The 21,683-nt window shown below is 32.3% G+C and overlaps 1 protein-coding gene across 3 annotated transcripts in view; it reads right to left on the reverse strand.

Moving 5' to 3' along the window:
• Positions 1–8,691: 8,691 nt before the first annotated feature.
• LOC144574249 (transcription factor HHO3-like) overlaps positions 8,692–21,683 on the reverse strand; it is a 93,539-nt gene continuing 80,547 nt past the window's right edge. Inside the window, exons 2-6 of one of the 3 annotated variants that reach the window (XM_078324176.1) lie at positions 10,880–11,079; positions 10,573–10,784; positions 10,137–10,479; positions 9,483–9,559; positions 8,692–9,241 (exon numbers count right to left, since the gene is read on the reverse strand). In XM_078324176.1, the coding sequence (XP_078180302.1) occupies positions 8,987–9,241; positions 9,483–9,559; positions 10,137–10,479; positions 10,573–10,784; positions 10,880–11,063 (1,071 nt within the window). In that variant the 5' untranslated portion in view covers positions 11,064–11,079 and the 3' untranslated portion in view covers positions 8,692–8,986. Of the gene's footprint in view, positions 9,242–9,482; positions 9,560–10,136; positions 10,480–10,572; positions 10,785–10,879; positions 11,240–21,683 lie in introns of those variants that run through there. The other 2 variants (XM_078324177.1, XM_078324175.1) reach the window with 2 other exon arrangements.

Raw genomic sequence — 21,683 nt, forward strand, 5'->3', positions numbered from 1 at the left:
AAATTCAAGCTATACGCTTTGGAGTTTGGAGTCAACGATCACTTCATATATACTTACATTGCTACGTGTACCCACTAAAAGAACCTCGTTATTATCTCCAGTGGCTCTCGCTCGCTGTCTATTAGTCTCTATTGTTTTATTTTATTCCTCACGAGTGGCGACACGGGCACATGCTTGCTGCTCCAAAATCGAAATAGCAAGCAAAGCAAATGCCTGGATCTCTTTTGCCGTAGATAAAAAAAATCATAAAACAAACTATAGAACTGGTGATGTGGCAGCTCATCGAAATTCACATCCTCTCCGTTACCAGAAAAGAGAATCTTTAACAATTAATTAAGGGCTAGGCTACTATGACATTGGTGTTATTTGAAATTAAATAACACCAACTTTTAAACTCTTAGATTTGCCTTGAGATTCGTACAAAATAAAGTGCTTGAACAGTAAAAACGGATATTACGAATCTCAAGGCAGATCTAAGGGTTTAAAAATTGGTGTTATTTAATTTCAAATAACACCAATGTCATAGTAGCCTAACTCATTAATGTATCTGGACTATTATTTTTAACTTGGCACGAATCTTAAAATCCAATAATATTGTCCCTTGGATTCAAATCTGCTCCTTTTCGCACCCTTTTATTCTTTCATCTGGACCGTTTAAAATCGATCACACGGTTTCAATTACTTTTTTACATCTGATTCGTTTTAATAGATTATATTGATATAAAATAAAAAAGTAATTAAAGCCGTGTGATAGATTTTGAACGATCCGGATGGAAGAATAGGAGGGTGCTCAGATTTGATTCCACTGTCTCCTGCGCTAGCTCGAATCTCAAACCATAAAGTGAAGGAGATCCTCTACAGTACCTCGGAGGATATTAATCCGCTTCTCAGCGAGTTCACATCCCATTCATTACCTGAAAAGGGAATCTCAAAGCCCAATAATACTGTTCCGTGCTAGTCCGAATCTCAAAGTGGCTGAGAGTAAATCTCAAACTGTAAAGTGAGCAGAATCTTTTACAGTACTCGGCAGAATACTTGTCCCTTCTCAGCTGACCTCAGCTGTAGCAGGAAATTGCAACAAGTTTGATGCTTTGTTTTCCGAATATTGACAAGATCCACCTTTCCAGAAATAAAATTGCGCAGCCGTCTTCTGACTTCTCATCCCTCAATTTTGGAATGCTGAAAGCGCTGAGAAAAAAAAAAAAAAAAAGAGTACAAAGTACAAACTTAATTTCACTTTTTTTTTTTTTTAATAAGTCTACTCAATTCCATTCTTATCAATTTCTCTTCTCTTTTTCAGCCGAACAGGCCAAGGAATTAAACGTCCATATTTTGCTAAAGGTCAAACTAGCAACAAAGAAAACAAATGCTGAAATTATGTGTTCGTTAAATTTGGAACCATGTAAACCTTGAGTCCGTATCCTCTCAGGTACCCGAGACTATTACATAAAAAATCAACGGTCCAGATTAATTCCATCTAGACCAGACTCAATCCGAATCCATTAATTGCACCTCAGGTATTGCACTGAGATGAGAAATGGTATCTGCGTCAAAGTTGTACTTTTCAACAATTGCGGAGAAACTACTTGTTTGTTTGTTGTACAAACTTAATTGCATCTTCCATACTTGGCAATTATTTTTCCGTTCTAAAACTAACACGTGGCAATCATTCTGTGGTTTGAATGACCTTGATATAGCCAGTCGACCAAGCATTGTGCACCTTCAGGAATAAGGATTGTATCTATTCAAGGAGAGTTGACCTCGTAATTTTAAGTTCATTTTTGTCATAATTAACATGTTCTCAACAATAGTGTATTGAAAAAATCTGAGGGGACTAGACCCGAACCGGCTGAAACGGGATCTGGATTCGGACGGACCCAACTCTTGCTAGATCTCTGGATCGGACTGGACTAACTCTAGGTCGTGTCTAGTAGGGTTTGGGTCGGATTTTTTCACTACCCGTCCAAGCCCGACCTGCACTAACCTTAGACTGCCTAGACTCGAACCGGACCAATCCGAGACTACCTAAACTCGGACCGGACCGGACTAAACAGGAACAGACTTTTTTTGACCATAAACAGTCCACTTTTTTTTTTTTAAACAGACCTGGACCCGACCCAGACCAATCTGTGCAAATTTTGGACCAAAGATCTAGCACGGATTTAGACCAACTCTTCTAAATTAGATCCGCCGGATCCGATCCGTGCTAACTAGTAGACCCGCCAGACCTAAGGACCGTGGAAACCGTGGGAGCGCCAATGTGTTATCACTTATCATCATATATTGTTTTTAATAAATAGCTTGACTGAGTTGAAATGATGATCTCATTTAAGGAAAATAACATTACTCTACAGTGCTTATTTAAACCGATTCAAACAAAAAAATTGTAAACAAAATTTTAAGGATATTACTAAACACAGTGATTATTTAATTAGATATATCTCACATTGATGAATATTTAGAAAAAAAAAACATTATTTTTAAAATATGCGATTACATTCCAAAATAATTATTAATTAATTCAAGATTTAAAATATTTAATGGTTTGGCATGTCTGAGAAGCTTTAAAACTGAACCGCCTTTACGGGAGTCCATATCATCTGAGGTAATTCAAAATTTCTGTTTAGATTGGAACAGTCCGATTAAAGATCAGATCAATTCGGTCTGAGGTGTATTAGCTCTTTAATTTTTGTGCAAATTTTAATCAAACAATCAATATCTAAATATAAACCCAGTTATATGAATTCCCTTTATAGAGTACCAATTTGATGGATAAAACTTGGGTCTTTAAGGGCATGTTCGTTTGTCGCAGGATAAAACAGGATCAGATTTGACAGGGATTAAAATTCACTTTTGAAAAAGTGAGAACTCATGAACACAGGTACACATAGGATTGATTATGAGAATATGTTGAAATAAGTGTTCGGTTGTACTGTGGAAATAGTTGTACTATAGAAATAATTATTAATAAAATAAAATAAAATTATTAAACAATAACATGATAATATTTATTATTAATTATTTCTTAAATTAAATATTTAAAAAAAAACTAACTGTTCTTTTAAAATGCATTAAATATTTCTTAGGATGTCTTGCATATTGGCTTATTTTTAGTCTTATATTTGAATTTTTATATTAATAATTTTAAACTATTAGCTTAATCACAACATGACAAATGATAAAATATATATTTTATTTTTTTATATATCACGGACAAGTTAAGAAGCATTCAAAATTTTGAACTGGTAGCTAAATCTAATTTGATATTAATAATTATGATAAAATAGTATAATTATTTAAGAATTAACAAAACTTATTAAGTCTTTATAGCAGTTGTTGCTGTTCTAATTGGAAAAAAAAATGATCTCTGACTCAATTTAATTTATTTCATTAGAACATAAAGAGAAGAGAAATAGAGAAACAAAGAAGAATTTCTTTTATTAATCTTGCCTATATGATTACAAGATACAATGCAAAGTGATATGCTAGCTGATACTTCATAGGAATTTAATTGGACAGTGATTTTGAAAAGTGTTCAAAATTTTTAATTAAATTCCTATGAAGTTTCCATACAATTCACTTTTTCTCTTTCAAATCAGATCAATGAGAATTGTATGGAAACTTCATAGGAAATTAATTGGAAAAATCCTTAGCTGTCGAATGGTAAGAAATACCTAACTACTGCTTTTTCCCATCAAATTCTTGACTACCAAACAGGGTCTAAAATTGTGCGAAGCTAGAGAGGCTCTACTTGATAATATGCGACATTGCAAAATACCTCATAAAGGACTTTTGGGCCTAAAGTCTTCTTTTCTTAAGCCCAATATTATAAAGGCCCAAAATGGGTAATTAGTCTTCAGTTAATTCCTAGTCAAAACTAGCTCTCTCAACAATTTCCTACGAATTCGTATCACCCACGTATCTGATAAATCCTAACTGTTCTTTTACCTTGACACAAATCTCAAAGCGGACCGTCTACAATCTTAATACACATCGGATTGAGTTTGGCCCAGTTAGAATTAATCTGAACTGTCCATCTTTTATCAGATGGATAACTCTTTCTGATTAGGTGCGAATGAACTGGTGCCATATTGAACAACCTCAAAACAAACTGCTACATACTGGTTATAACTATATGTATAGCAGTTCAGATTTTGGTTGGTTCAGTTACTTAGTCCGCAATCACACAGAAAACGAAAGATAGACAGGAAAAATAGAAGAATAGTATTTTTGGTTTTATTGGATTAGACTGAAAATCTGATCTATCTGAATTCGCACCACTTCAGAAATCAAGAGAGAAAAACAAAAGGACAAGAGGAGATTGTTAGTTGACGCTAGCACTCCAACTCGTAGTTGTTTATTAACTTGTTCGTGTGGATACTGGTAGAAACGTGACTACGGTTGTTGTTGTGTGGATCCGACACGAGATGTACGAAGTGAAGAAGGTAACGGCTAGGGCTTGAAGTTTTCGTTACGCGTCTAGTAATAAACTCTATTTATCTTGAAATTAATTTATACATGGATTCTAATTTGTAGTGCTGTACAAATCATGAATTGAATCGAATTATTGCTCATATAACCTACCCAAATTCTCAACAGTATTTGGTATAAATTCAAACATTTGTCTTGAAAGTTTAAACAGTTGATCCAAACTAATCAAAATGATCTCCATATGAAAATATATTTAGAGACCAAATTTTTAATTTTTCATTATTTAAAAATTGTTACCATCTTTTTAATTAGATAGAAAAATCACCACATTTAAATATTTTGAATCATTAAAAAATAATAATTTTTACCTATCCAAAAATAATAAAAATTTAATAAAAATTAAAAAATTATATAAAAACATAGTCTTCAAATATATTTTCATACGAAAATTATATTGAGTAATTTGAATTAACCTTTTAAACTCTGTAAACAAAGATATTATTAATACATAACACATACATCATAAGCTCATTAATTATCTCGTAAAACATAATGCTATTAGTCTGTAGTGGATGTTGCAAGTATGCTTAAACACTTGCAAAATCCTCTCATGAATAGCACATATAGAAGGAAACAATAGAAGTAGATATCAAATAAGATAGGGTAAAATACTGAATTAATTAAGAGGAGGGTTCAAATGTCTCCATGTTTTTGTGCCTCCATCATGCCTCCATCTTTCTCCATTATTTTCAAAGTTCAAACAGTCAATCCGAACCGCTCAACCTAACCTCTATACTAAAATATGTTTGGAGACCAAATTTTATATTTTTAGGAATTTTTTTACTATTTTTTTAGATAGGTACAAAAATACTGTTTTTAGATGGTTCAGATTTACTGATTTTGTACCTATCTAAAAAAATAGTAAACAAATTCCTAAAAATATAAAATTTGGTCTCCAAATATATTTTAGTATGGAGGTTAGGTTGAGCGGTTCGGATCGACTGTTTGAACTTTGAAAATGATAGAAAGAGATAGAGGCACAAAAACATGGAGGCATTTGAACCCTCCTCATTAATTAATTGTCTTAAGGTAGTACAAACAGCACAAATTTCGCCAACGTTTCATAACCAAAAAAAGGTACATATGAATCGGTAAAAGGAGTAAAGAACTCTATCATTAACCAAACAAAGAAAGCAAAGTCAATGAAGATCATGCAAAATGAAGAGAGAGAAGCAAAGTGTTTGATGAGTCATAACGCCGACAAAAAGAGGGAAGGTATCATTTCTTATCTCCATGCGTTAGCTGTCATGGAGAATGAAAAGCAAAATAAAAATTTATATCTACAAAAGGGAATTTTATAAAGTGATAATCATGTAGCTAGTCCATCTTAATTTTCATCCATATTTAGTTCCATTTTGTTAAATTTGTTTCTCATCCCTGTAACTAATTTATTTCTTTGTTAAATTTGTGCTCCAATATATTCATTGTACATGCAACCCCAATTCTCGCTATTTTATATGAAATGAGTTCAAATGTGATTCATGTCATTTCTATACTTCATCTAAAAAAGTTTACAACATTTCGTCTTAATTTAATTAGCATTAAGAGCAAAGTAATATAGATAATGGAGTGAGGCTAATGGTACTTTGTAAAACGCATATCGCTTCATACTATTAATATATATTTTCATTTTTTAAGTTTAAACAATTGATCTGAACTGAGCTGCTAACTCAACATGATGTTGACGCGAAAATATACTTGGAGATCAAATTTTATATATTTTTAAATTATTTTCCTATTCTTTTAGGTAGAAAATCGCTATTTTCGAATGGTTGAGAATGTTTAGATTAAATAATTTTTTTACCTTTTTAAAACAATTGCAAGTAAGAAAAATTCTAAAAAATGTAAAGTTTGATTTATAAGAACAATTTTATATGGATGTCATGTTAATCAATTCAGATTGACTGTTTGCACTTTAAAATAAAAAATAAAAAAATAAAGATAAGAATTCATATGACGGAGCACAGACCAATGTCTGCTTTGTAAAGTAACATAGCCTCTCTCTAGATAATATCTAGTGACCTTTTTATTCATTATATTTTATAACTTTTATCATCATGGATTTGAAAGGTAAGTGTTACAATGGACGTATAAAAGACGAATATCATTTTGAATTCTAATAATATATGTTTATACTGATTTAGAAAGTAGTGTATATATATGTATTAAATAGAAGCATTTAAACCCGAGTAGAACTAGGGTGTTTCTAAGTACACCGAGTCTTTTGTATACTCCACACTAAAACTTATCAAAATGGTTTTAAATGACAAATTCAAACTGTTGAAATTCTTCTACCTTATGAGTGATGCGTCTACATGTTAAATTTTTTAAACTTTTGAATTAATTTAGTATAAAATTAAGTAGTCAAAATTAGAAGTTTTATAAATTAATTTCAATACATTCATTTTTTGAATGACTTTTGACCACTTAACTCTATACAAAACTTTTAAAATTTTCACATGTAGATGCATCACTCGTAAAGTAAAATAATTTCAACGATTTAAATTCGTCGTTTGAAGCTAATCAGATAAGTTTTAGAATTGAATTCACAAATGAACTTGATAAACTTAAGAACAGCCTAGTTCTACTATTTAAACCCATATAATATACTTATGCTAAATTTAGTTTCCAAGTTTATACAATGAGACGACAGAGCAGTTCGCTAGGATATTATTTATTAACCAAATTGAAGTTATCATTGCAACAGGCTGGATTTCGGTTAGGAAAAGACTAAAAGGTAATTTATATACAATGCCACACCCACACAAGACACGGTGATGCCTATATATTGCTATCTATTTAACTTTATGTTAGGCATGAATTTATCATCAAGAAGAATGAATATATTGTGCTACTCACTATTTAGCAGTGTAACAAAATGCGGTCTATGCGGCCGCATATGCGTATGCGGTTCCGAACCGCATAGAAAATTAATATGCGGTTCCGCATATTCGGCCGCATAATTTTTGACCGCATATGATCCGCATATGAACCGCATATGATCCGCGTATGAGTTCGTATGATCCGCATATGAACCGCATATAGGGGTGATTAATGAGCGAGCATGAGCGAGTTAGGGTATGCTCATGCTCGCTTATTAAGTAAATGAGCGAGTTGTTAATGAGCGAGTTTAAATGAGCGAGTTGTAAATGAGCGAGCTTTTAACGAGCGAGTTACGAGCGGCTCACGAGTTATGACTTATGACTCATAACAAAATTATATAGTGTGTCCACGCATAACAAAATTTGTTAAAAGTCATCGTAATAAAATCCAACAAATTGTTATAATTCATTTAAATGAGTGAGTTGTTATGACTATTACTTGTTTTGGGTTTTTGGCGGAGGTTTTGGTTCTGCCGATTTACAAAAAAAATGAATATGAAATTATGAATATTAGTATATTACACAGGATTAAATGTTACATTGTACTCATTATATTACACATAATTAAATATGAAACTATGCTCACTATCTATCAATTTTAATGAGGCAAGGTTGATGTTATACAGAATTACATAGAATTAAATGTGGCAGGGATTAGGTGTGCCAAATTCTTAATGAGCGAGTTATGAGCGAGTTGGGTCATGCTCATGCTCGCTCATTAAATAAACGAGCGAGTTGTTAATGAGCGAGTTTAAATGAGCGGATAAATGAGCGAGTTTAGATGAGCTTTTAATGAGCGAGTTATGAGCGGCTCACGAGTTATGAGCGATTTACTCACCCCTAACCGCATATGAACCGTATGTGATCCACATATGATCTTGTTACTGTGTATTCTTATATATGTATGTTGTTTTTATATTAAAGAATAATTGATATAAAATAATTCTACAAACATGTGTATTCTTATTCTTGTTGTGAGATTATGCTTTCAAATATATATGAATTTTTATTTTAAAATCCGCATATATAAATCCGCATAAAAATCCGCATATGCGGCCATATACCGTATATGCGGTATGCGGTGACCTTCCGCATACCGCATAGAAACCGCATTTTATAACATTGCTATTTAGTGCCTCAATTACAAGGAATTTTTCTAATTGTAACACTTTTCTCCTCAAACATAACATCAGTCACCAGGGACCCATTAATTAAGCCTTGTTTGGTACCACTAACAAATTTAATTCAGAGATCAAAATGATAAAAAAAAAAACTACAGCAGGCTAGAATAAAAAAAGGAAGCTGTAATTCAAACTAGTTACTTCTCTGTCAAGTTTTATTTTTGACATTATAAATTATAAATATTTTAAATGAAAAAGAGAACTATAGGGGAAGCCATGAGGGAAAAATTGCCGCTCTACCTCAAAATTTTATGCATAATCTAACAGACTAATGCCTCAGAAAAAAAAAAAAAAAAAAAAAAAAAAACCTCATTACAGTATAATTTACCTATACCGAAATATACCGCTCTCCTAAGTTATTCCACTTCCAAAGAAGGAAAAATATGGCATCTATATTATTATAATTTCTCTCACAATTCCAAAAATTTCTGTTTATTTCCAGTTATAGCTCTCAGATCTGACATCCTCGTCCTCACAACTGTCGCCGGCATTGGTGGAGACAGTGCGGCCAGAGGCAGTGAATTGGTGCATATCCTTTGGGGATGCAGATTGGGAGATGCTTTGCTGGGAGCAATCTGTCCCATGCTCACTAGAAGTCCCAAGTAAGGCATCCATCAGGCCCATCGGACGGGTCCCACCGCTACTTGAAATGCCATTTGGCACCCTTCTGTTGTGCAACCTATATTTCTGGAAACAAAAATAGAAGTGCATGCATTAGAGTTGATGATAATTTATAACAAATGAGTTAGTGTAAATAGACAATGAAAGTATTATTTTTTATCTTATTTCCTCCTTTTAGTAAAACTTTGAACTTAGATAGCAAGGTTTTATACAAAATAAATAAATTATCTGAACAAGCCGCTGTGTCAACTAAATGACAGACTATGTCATTACTTATGTTTTGTAAGGTCTGATTTAAAATTATTACCTGAAGATGGCTTTTGACTTCATCATTGGTGAGGCCATCAACTTTCATCAGATCTCTGATTTGTTTTGGAGTAGCTACTGCAGAAAATTATTGCAAATTATCAAAATAATGAAAATAAGCATCAAGTATTTCCTATTTCCTTTTTAATTAAATAACTTTTCACATAACAAGAATGTCGCACATGGATGCCTTCAATCTATATTAAGTTCAATTTATATAATCCGCCCAATTTCAAGTTGTATTTTGAGCAATTTTCGATTAGTCATGTTAACCAAGTTGTATTCTTCTTTTTGGGGAGATGGAATAATGTTAATAATTGGATCTATCTCTTGATTTTAGATACATAGAGCAATTTTTCAAAAGCTCCTCAAACACAATGATATTAACAGAATTATTACTACCAATTATATCTAGATAAAGCTTTAAACACCTAATGGTTATTAGAAATAATGAATACAACCAATAAAAATGTTCATCACCTATCAGTCAACCATATTTTTAATGCCAAAAGCTCTAAATGGAATAAATCAATATATATATTATTAGATTGAGAACATGTTTAGATACCAGATTCTTCACAAGAATCATTTTACATAACCTACTAATTAACATAAATTAGCAAAACAGATGAAAATTTAATTTGAAAATTCTGACCTTGGGCCCCACCAAGCTGGCCAAGAGCCGAAACAAAGAGCCGGTGAAGCTCAGGAGACCAGCACCTCCTTGCCTTCCTCTGCTGTTGTTGCAGAGGCATTTGCAATCCCAGATTCCCTCCAGTTGAGACTGTCACTGGAGATATGAGGTCAACCCGTCCAGTGGGGCCCCCACTTTTTGTTGGAGGCGGCATCTGTGCGAAGCCAGGTAGCCCTATGGAGAGTTTATTCAGTCTCTGCTCCTCCTCTTGTTGTCTCTCTCCATTTGAACCTCTGGCAAATGGCCATTGGCTCGGAAAAGGCATGAATTTGCCTTGATAACTGTTCGTCCATTTCTCTTCTCGCTGTTTCAAAACCAAAACCGCAACAAAATTAACTTTTTGTTTTCTTCTTGTTCTGAATATCAAGTTCTCCAGTAAGAAGTAAGAAGTACATACCTCTGGTGAGGTCTTGTCTTGACTGGAGGTATTAGAACTGGAGGGATTATCGACCCAAAGCTGAGCGGAGCTCAACCAGTTGATCTTCTCGGAAAGGCCGTCTTTTTCCGATTTAATCCCCGATTTTTCAACTAATCCACTTTTTACTGGTGTTAATTCCTTCAATCTCTCTTCCTCTCGTCTTTCCATCTCCTTTTTTAACCCATCAATCGCTGAAAATTTTGCAAGGAAAGGGAAATAAATATTCTAAGTTCTAACCCTTTGATGAAAAAAGAAAAGAAAAAAGAATTAAATCAGAGTCACTCACCATCGCTAAGAATCTGCATGGTGAGAGGAAGCTCACGCTTGAAAACCTCAATCTTATCCTTCTCTTCCTTCAAACTCTTCATGAGCTGGTTCATCTTCTCCTCTCCACTCTCTCTCATCAAATCGCCGATGGCCTGCATTGCATGCGGTCTCAGATTCAAATCCTGAGTCGAAATCGAACCCATCCTATCCTCTCTTCCACTTTTTCCTCTTTCCTTCAGATCTCTCTCTATCTCTCTGTTTGTCTCTCACTTCAAGAAATGAGGATAAAACAAGTGAAGCGTCTCTGGGTTTATATAGATGTAGAAAGAGAGAGGAGAGAATAATAGGGAAAGAAGAAATGGGGTCAGGTGAACCATGGGAGAAAGATTGAACCGGGGAGGGGTAAAATTGGAAAGTAAAAAAGGTTGTAATAACGACAAAATTTTAGCGGAGGCAAGGGCGATTCGTCGCGTACGGGCCAAATAAGGGGGGTCCTCTCACCGCCAGTAAAGATACCGCTTTCTTCTTGTGGATGTGGTGCAGTGCAGCGACTCGAATGGAAGGAATGGAATCTCTTCTTTTAATTCCAGGCCATTATTTATCCCTTTTTCGGATAAGCCCTTACCGAATCCAATATAATATAACACGGATTTTTGAACCTGTATCTACAGTCGTGTCATTTAATTTTCCAGAAATAGATAAAAATAAATATATACAACATTTCTGCCTACATATTATCTGTAAAACTTTACTAAGGTACGTATTTATTCAAATAATTTCTTATTTTAGGGTATCTAAGCATATTTTCGTCAAAAATACTGAATACAGCAATTGCGTGTCGCGCTTTTCTTGCCAACACGAGATTCTTCGCCTTGAGAGATGAGTCACATCTCCATGTATCTATAATTTTTATAATTTATCTGTGGCAGTTTACTTTGCGTCAAAATTAATAGCGCAGAATAGTTGCACATAGATAACTACACAGTTTTAGATACAGAATGTTTGGATTCTGGGGTTGGGTGGTGTGTAGGTATCAGTAATAAAGTGGGCGGATTCGATTTGCCTCTTTTCAGGTATCTTTCAAATAAACCCAATATTTTATTATATTTACATAGCACGTCTACGCTTTCCCCGAACAATTTTTTTACAGTATTTGGTGTACTTGACTAGTTGAAATCCGTAATTTCTCGGATATTTAAACAAGCTTGAATTATATTTTGGTTGTTTGAAATAACTCTGAACCGTTGAAATAATGGTTAGCAAGCAATACTTGAGGAAAATTGATATTTATATTTTTGGGTTTCATAATTTTTAAGATGTATAAAGTCATCAAGCATTCTTACACTGTTCAGTTTTATTTATGGATAACAAATATTTTATATTTTATTAATAAATGTTCAACAATGCGTGTGATATACCATACAAAATTAATAACTATTAAGTGATTAATTGTTAAAAATTATATAGATTTTTTTTTTATGTTAGATTTAACATTTTATTTTTTTCTCTATTGCGTATCCTATTTCCAGAGTGACTCCGGGTATATAATCTTACTGAATCTAAAATTTTGATATACTAAAATTTACTTTTCGTTTATATAAATTATTTTTTAACGTGAGATAAAATATGAAGATGATGAAAAAAGATAACTCAAATTATCACTTTTATGAAACGACAAAAAAATATTATCCTATCCATCTACTCTTTTAATATACTACAAAATTCATATATACGTTATAACAATTAATAATAACGTATGAATTATATTGCTCTTTTTTTTCAAAAATTAAATTTGAACGAATTGTATAAAATCATCAAGTATTTTTATTATTTGATCAATGATAAACTACTGTGAAGTTTTATTTATGGATAAACAAAATTTAATATTTGATTAAAGGATGTTCAACAATAAGTGGGATATAACATAATTTAATGTACATAATTAATTACTTTTTCAATTATTTAGTGAACATTTAATTAATTTTTCTCTATAATGCGTATTTTATTTCCGGAGTGTATCCGGGAATATATATAATATTACAAATCTGAGATTTAGATATACTACAATTTACTTTCTGTTTTGTTTATATATATAGAGAGACTATTTTCTAACATGAAATGATAACATAACTTATCACTTTTACGAAACGACAAAAATTATTATCTTATCCATCTACCCTTCCAATATACTACCAAAAAAATTTTAATTAGCACCTCAAAAAATCAAAATTAAACAACTACCACCCAAACCTTTAAATTTGAGTTTTTACCACGAATGCATACCCAATTCGTGCACTGAATTTTTTGATGCACAGAACGGGTATGCATACCAAAATTGATTTATTTTTTATTTTTTATTTTTCAGTGCACACCCTCAGTATGCGCACCGATTTTTTTTTTAGTTCTATTCTAAATTGTTTGAAACTTTTGACCTAAATTTTTTTCTATTCTATTATATTTTGTTTTGTGGTATTTAAAATTATACGTACACATAAAATTTGATGGTGAAATTGTAGAAAATAAAATACACTTATTTAACAAATAAATTTCTAGACTAAATTTGAACTAAAAATTACTACAACAAATTATACATACAATCCGAGCAGTATTTTCTACTGAGTTGGTATCAAATTGGTACAAATTATATGCACAATTTGATAAATGTTTTATACTACAAATTATATGCAGAACAGAAAAAAATTAGTCAAAAAATTTCAAACAATTCAGAACAAAACTAAAAAAAAAATCGGTGCGCATACTGAGGGTGCGCACCAAAAATAAATAAAAAAAGTTAATAAAAAATCAATTTCGGTATGCATACTTAGTCCGCACAAAATTCGGTGCGCGGACTGGGTATGAGTTCGTGGTAAAAACTCAAATTTGAGGTTTTAGGTGATAGTTGTTTAATTCTGATTTATTAGGGTGCTAACTAAAAATTTTCGGAATATACTACAACTCATTTATCAAAATCATTTATCAAATTTTATATTTTTTTCTATAATATTTTTATTATTTTTTAGATAGAAAATCATTTGATCTAAAAAATCTACACCGGAGATATTAATCTAATTTACCATTCAAAAGTAGTGATATTCTAGCTATCTATGAATTAGTAAAAAAAATCTTAAAAATGTAACATTTAGTCTGATGTATATTATCATATATAGATCATGTTGAATGATTTAAATTGATTATATGAAATTAAAAAATGAAGATATATATTGATTTATATTACAGACAATTGGTGTCAAAATGGTCTAGAAAATAATTAGGATTTAGCTAGGATATGTCAAAAATCTTAGTTTTGATTAGTATTTCAGTAAGAATATGGTAACTGCCGAAGTTTTGATTGATTTTGTAGAAATATGCAAAAAGGAAGGATTTTAGGCTAAAAAAAACGAAAAAGAAGAAATCAAGCAAAAATGACAAGACCAAACTCTCTAGTGCGGACGAGTATCTTGGATTGCACCTAAATACGGTTCAAGGCTGAAAAAACTGAAAATAACTAAGTATAAAAGGCGAAGACCTAACCTCTATATCTCTTTATAAGCTTCCCAATGAACTTTGTTTCAACTCAATCGGAGTTCATATTACGAAGTTATAGTCAAAATATCAACAAGCTAGTGTACATGATAGTCAAAATATGAACAAGCGACAGAGCTAAGCAATGCAAGTCGACATTTTTTTCAACGGGTACATGATAAGTTTACCAAACGGTGGGATAAAGCTTTATCAATGGCTGTGATCTCATACTTGCACGGCGAATGTCAGTATCAAATTATGGGCCCAAATGAATATGTTCCAGTAGTCCAAACCATTGATAGAACTATGGACATTATTCATAGACGGTTCCAGTATATCGTGACATGCGGGCCCAACATCACAATGGAATATACATACAGAGATATCCAATTAACTGGAATTTTGTGCACTCATGTGTTAGCGGTTTGTCGCCACAATAACTGGCATGAGTACCAATTTGTTGCCCACTGGTATAGGATGGACTACCTTCTGAGTACTTAGAATGCCCTGTTTGTTCCTTATGACAATCCTGATGAATGACCTACGACCACTACTGATAGAAGCCAAAGCTTGGATGCAACGTGGTAGGAGAAAATACGTTCGTCATTCAATGACCATGGATGAAATGCAAGGTAAGCAAACGGGGCACCATCTTCGCTGTTCCACTTCTGACAGGCGTCAGCGAGGTATGTAACATTCATAAGAAATTATCTTTCATTCCAATTTTGAATAGTTTACTAACTAACAAATGCACTGCAGAGACTCATTACGCAACAAATGCAACAGAAAATGAGCAAGTTATGGCAGATGCAAGTGGCTTGCAAGGGTCGCGGTGAAGCACAGCCAGAAGCCGTACATTCCGTGAAAATGCAAATCAGATGTTTAGAGAGGCAATGGGAGAAGTACTAGCAGGAGGAGAAGCGGTTGGGATGCAAGGAGGGCCATCAGGTACCCAATGAAGAAGGTCAACTACAAGACGTGGCCGTGGAGGGAGGAGAGGCATATCGCAAGCAGGGCCATCAGGTATAGACAATACAGTACCCAACCAGGCGCAAGCAGGGCCATCAGGTACAGCCAATGCGGTACCCAACTAGGTGCAAATAGTGCCATCAGGTACAACCAATACAATACCAAACCAGGTGCAAACAGAGCAACCAGCAAGAAGAAGTACATCGTTGATGAGAACTGGTCGGTTCTTCGGATTGCATTTTAAGCGGAGTAGAAATTAACTTGCGAACTATTTTTATGTGTTGAGAACTTATTTAATTAGATGAAGGTTTGCGAACTATTTTTATTTGAGGTTTATATGAACTTTATTTGTATGTATTGAGAACTATTTTGATTGGATGAATGTTTGAGAGCTTTTATTTGATAACTTGCGTTGAGAACTATTTTGATTAGATGCAAGTTTGAGAACTTAGCAATTCTATCGAAACCGTCTCCTCTAAGTTACAAACATGAAATACTACAATTTATATTCAACGTAAAATGCTATAACATGGAATTCTGCTGAGTTTGTGAGGGATGAGAGAGAAATAGGGTTTTCATAGTGCAAAAAAAAAAAAAAATTCTGCGACTAGCACGAAATTCCTGCAGTTTGAGTATTTTTAATAAAACTACAAAATCTTGATTATTTCTGATAAAATATATTAAATAATGGATATAAATAAAAATGTCGGTAAGAGTCATCATTCAAATATGAATTCGTATCCTCTGAGATATCTCAAACTTTGCGTGACTTTATGGAAAATCCTAATTGTTTAAAGACGTTCTGCACGAATCTCAAAGCCCACATGACACTGACCCCCGAATAGGCACCGGACACGTCGGTTACGCAAAAGTTGAGATATCTCAGAGGGTCCGCACTCTTCAAATATTGGTCAGAAAGGAATCAGATTTCTGATTAAAAAAGGCTTTTCGGAAAACGGACGGCCTCTGATTCAGATTCTGATGCTGCTTCTTTTTTCTCTGTAAATGAACAGAGCATTTTCAGATGCTATACTGGGCAAAAACATACCTGTTTCTCTGTAGAATAAATGGTGTGGTCATTTGTGGACACTCCTCTTATGTTCCAAATACTTTCAATCATGTAGTAGTTACAAGATTCGCGAATTATTTACGAATTATTTTTTTTTTTGTTATGGTGAATCGAATGCCAAATTATTCAGTTGACCGAACTTTGACCAAATTATTCGCGACTAATTGGGGAATTTTACGAAAAATTTTCTAAATTATTCGCGAACTTTTTATAAATTTTTCCGAGAACATTTTTTTTATTTTTTTTATTGCTGCTCACTTGTAGGACTGGGATCTCTGATCTAGATAATTCCGAATCATTTTCGAATTATATCTGAATTATTTTCGAATCACAGATTTTTGTCTCTGCCGAATCGAACCCGAATTATTCAATTGTCATTATGTCATGTACTCCAAATTTTAGGTGCAAAGATAAATAAACACTTGATGAAATGCACAGAAGATCTTAGATGGAGCTAAAAGCGTTAGTTTGAAGATGCTCCAATGGATGGCATTTTCGTAATAATAGTGAATATAAATGGTATTTGAAATTGGCAGTGACTTTGCTTCCTTTATAATCCGTCCATTTAGTCCCACTTCACGTAGAATTTCCACCGTGTACCACATGGCAAAACTACCACTTATAATTTGACTCGTAGCAAATTCGAGAATCTGAGATAGGATTTTTTAGTTTGGATCTCGTGAGGTTCATCCAATAGGATCAAATTCGCGTTGCCATTGCATTGCTATGAAGATTGAAGACTCGAATTTCAATTGATCCCATGGAAAGGGGTTGGAATTTTAATAATATGGAGGCGAGATTGGAGCAATTAAATGAAGGCAAAGGCTTCTATGGTAAGGATCTATTTGTAAAATGAACATATTTTTATTTTCAAAGTTCAAACAGTCGATCCGAACCGTTCATCTTGTTCTCCATATTAATATGTGCTTGGAGACCAAAGTTTACATTTTTCTGAATTTTTTTACTATTTATTAAGATGGGTACAAAATTTAATGGTCTTAATTTGATATTTTTTGTATCTATCTTAATAAATAGTAAAAAAATTCAGAAAAATGTAAAATTTGGTCTCCAAGCACATATCAATATGGAGAACAAGATGAATGGTTCGGATCGACTGTTTGAACTTTGAAAATAAAAATATGTTCATTTTACAAATAGGTCCTTATGTCCATAGAAGCATCACTCTTAAATGAATCGATCTGTATGACTTGATTGAATTATAAATAAAAGAATCAGGGACGGATTTAGAAATTTCATCAAGAGAGAGCAAAAAAAAATAACAAATTGGGTTTAAATAGTTAATCGGGTTTAACTCATTAGCTAATCAGATACTAGAAAAATAATTGAGCATGTACCATGCTTTAACATGTGTAGTGTTGTGCTCCGGTATGGAACATTGTGAAATGTATTAATTTCAACGGAGAATGGAATTGACACTATTAAAAATAATTCAACTATAAAATATTCAAGATCAGAATTACTGTAGCGAAATGCAACTTGATCTTGAAGGATCCTTTCACGTCTAATCCGTTTAGGCCTTCTCGTAGTTTGTACAGTCCACATTCTTTTCATCTATCATCTGAGAACACTAGTTAGAGACACACCATAGTAATATACCAAACGTGTCTTGCTGATTCACAAACAATATATCTAGTACTCAGGATTCTCTTTGCTAAAATTTATGTTATGTGTTTCTCTATTTTTTTTATCTTCGAGATACTTTAAATGAGAAATATATCATCCTATTTATTGAAGATGAAAAGACTCTTGCGAAATGTCACATCCTTTCACGAAAGGACATTACCTTTCGCAAAAGGACGCATCTCTTTAGACATATCTCTTTGATGCATCTTTTCGTCAAAAGAATACATTAAATAGTTTTCATACTAAATTCCGACAGACACAATGTGTAACATGTGCTGTTCGTAGATCTATAATGTGTTAAAAATTAAATCAATAGAGAAAATTTACATTATTTTTCTAGTAATTAAATTATGTTTCATTTCATTCCACAAGATATATTACGTAGAATACATATAATAGGTGATTGAGAGTAGAGTCATGCAACACCTTAGTAGCCACAAGTGATTTATTAATCGTGACTTTTCACATAAAAAAATATTATTTTTTGCAACTCAATCAAAATTTGATTCTCAAATAACCTAAAAGTTATTTGTGAGCTTATAAACTCTGTTCATGTTTAAATTGAAGATAAATACTATAACATGTAATATAAATGTTAACGAAATATAGAAATTTCAATAGATGACTACAAATAAAATAAAATAATTAATTTGGTATACCTCACATTTATTAGTAAAATAGTCATCCAATTAATTAGTAGTTGATAGCGACTGAAAATTTAAATTTTGACCACTTTGATAAAATTTCAATTCGCAATAAATATTGGTCACACTTCAATTGTTTCAAGTTTCAACTTCTCAATGTATAGTTTCATATATAAAGAAGGATATACCGTGCTTGGAATCTTCAATAGGTTACCTTTCTTTAAAAAGTTTTTTTAATTTTTTAATTCCATGTGTTTGAACCGGACAATATTTGACACGTATCCACATGGATACATGTAGATCTATCTTCTTTATTTTATTTTTATTTTCCCTTAAGAAAAGTGAAGCATATATATAGAGGGTGGCTAAATTCAAATCGTTTGTTCCTGGACTCAGGAACAAACGACTCGGTTCTCTGATTTTCGAAGTTCAAACGGCCGATCCAAACCATTAGATGTTTAATCTATATTAAAATGTGTTTGGAGACAAAATTTTATATTTTTTGAAATTTTTTTACTATTTATTAAGATTGTTTGAAAGTCGCTGTTTTTATTAAAATTCTGCACCATAAAAAAACAGCGACTTTCAAACTATCTTAATAAATAGTAAAAAAATTTAAAATTTTGTCTCCAAGCACATTTTAATATAGATTAAACATCTAACAATTTGGATCGATCGTTTGAACTTCAGAAATCAGAGAACCGAGTCGTTTGTTCCCGAGTCCAGGAACAAACGATTTGAGCTTAGCCATCCCCTCTCTCTCTCTCTATATATATATATAATAGAGATACGAGCTTAAAGAGGCTTTGAGGGAAAGTACATATGCTTTGAATAGACTCAAACCAAAATTTATCCAAATTTAAGTTTCTCTCTTACTTTTGGAATCCATTGACCGCTCACTACTCACTAGTGCATGTGTTGTTTACTACGTAGTAGGTTAAAACTTTATATAAAAAAAATGTAAAGACAACTAACCAATTAAAATTTTAAATTAAATAGTTGACTCTTAGTTTGTATGAACCTACAAAAGAGAGAATTCAATTTTTGACAAATCATTTTTTTTTCTAATACAAAATATATCTTTTGATATGTTAAAACACAAAAAATAATATATTTAGTCGTCAAAAATTCAAAATTTCATCTGCATCAAATGGGTCCTAAAGAGGTTAACAAAAGGAGGCTACATTTGAAATAGAAAATATATACTATAACATTTTCGATATTATCATTGATTTTTGCATATATGTGCTTAATTATAGTATCAAATTGTAATAGAATAATAAATTCCTAGTCAAATTACCGTCCAACTAAAAAAAAAAAAAAATTTTATCGGCCTATCTTTGGACTATGGTCAGTTTGAATTTTGATACATTAGATCCAATTACATGTAAATTATATGTATATATATATAGAGATGGGCTATGGTGCATTGCAATGCATGAACCCTCTTATGCATTGCACTATAAATCATGGATTTAAAGTCCAAACGACCGATCCGAACCGTTCATCTTGTTCTTCATATTAATATGTGCTTGGGGACCAAATTTTACATTTTTTGAAATTTTTTTACTATTTATTAAGCAATTTTGAAAGTCGCTGATCTGATGGTCCAGAAATTTTTTACTTTTCACAGCAAAACAGCAATTTTAAAAAATGCTTAATAAATAGTAAAAAAATTCCAAAAAATGTAAAATTTGTTCTCCAAGCACATTTCAATATGGATTAAACATCTAACGGTTCGGATCGGTCGTTTGCACTTTAAATCCGTGATTATAGTGCAATGCATAAGGGGGTTCATGCATTTCAATGCACCATAGCCCATCTCTCTATAGAGTAAAGCTAGGGTGTGACATGCTCACCAAGAAAGTTTGGTGAGCATAACTCCAAAAGTATATCGGATCGATGTCAAATGTCGAATCCAAACCGTTGAAATCCATGTACTTCATGAGTGATGCTTATATATGCAAAATTTTGAAAGTTTCGAGTTTATTTGCTACACGGTCAAGTGGTCAAAGAAACGAACATTTTATTATAAGTTATTTTATATATTCAATTTTTATTATTTCTTTGACCACTTGACCGTATAGTAAATAAACTCGAAACATTCAAAATTTTTTATGTATATGCATCACTCATGAATTACATGGATTTCAACGGTTTGGATTCGACATTTAACATGGATCCGATATACTTTTGGAGTTATGCTCACCAAACTTTCTTGGTGAGCATGTCACACCCTAGCTTTACTCCTCTCTCTATATATATATATAGTCCGGTTAAATTGCTGCTGGCAGCATTTCAGCCAAGTGCTGCTGGGGCCATATCTTATTTTGTGATGTTCAAACAACAAATCCAAACCGTTAGATGTTTAACCTATATTAAAATCTACTTGGAGACCAAATTTTACATTTTTTGAAACTTTTTTACTATTTATTAAGCTAGTTTGAAAACTGTTGTTTTCAATGCTGCAGAAATTTACTAAAAACAACCGTTTTCAAACCAGCTTAATAAATAGTTAAAAAAATTTCAAAATAAAAATTCCAAAAAATGATAGGGAGCTGATATTAACACTACAAAATATGTTATTGACACAACACAATTTAAAATTTCTATTCGATAGACAAAATTACCCTCCACAATCAATTACTTATGTTGCTCCCTTAATTTGGAAATTTTTTAATGCTAATATATTTTTTAATGTACTTTCTTAATCTGTCTATCTTCTTCATAGAGAAAAAAAAAACAATAGATTGGAGCTTTCAATGATTCTATTGTTATTTATCAAGCTATTAGAAGGTTCTTTTTTGGTTTTCTACTATTTTCTTTTAAAACAAACTGATTTTTATGGATCTTCTTCTATTATCTAAATTGAAATATTGTTTATCTAAAAAGCACAAAAAACATATATACTCCCTTACTACCATCCCATGAAATTCCCCCACCCTCTCCCCATCCAAAAATAATAATAAAATTAA

This window comes from Carex rostrata, chromosome 22 (assembly GCF_964058835.1).
Source record: "Carex rostrata chromosome 22, lpCarRost1.2, whole genome shotgun sequence".
Lineage (NCBI taxonomy): Eukaryota > Viridiplantae > Streptophyta > Magnoliopsida > Poales > Cyperaceae > Carex > Carex rostrata.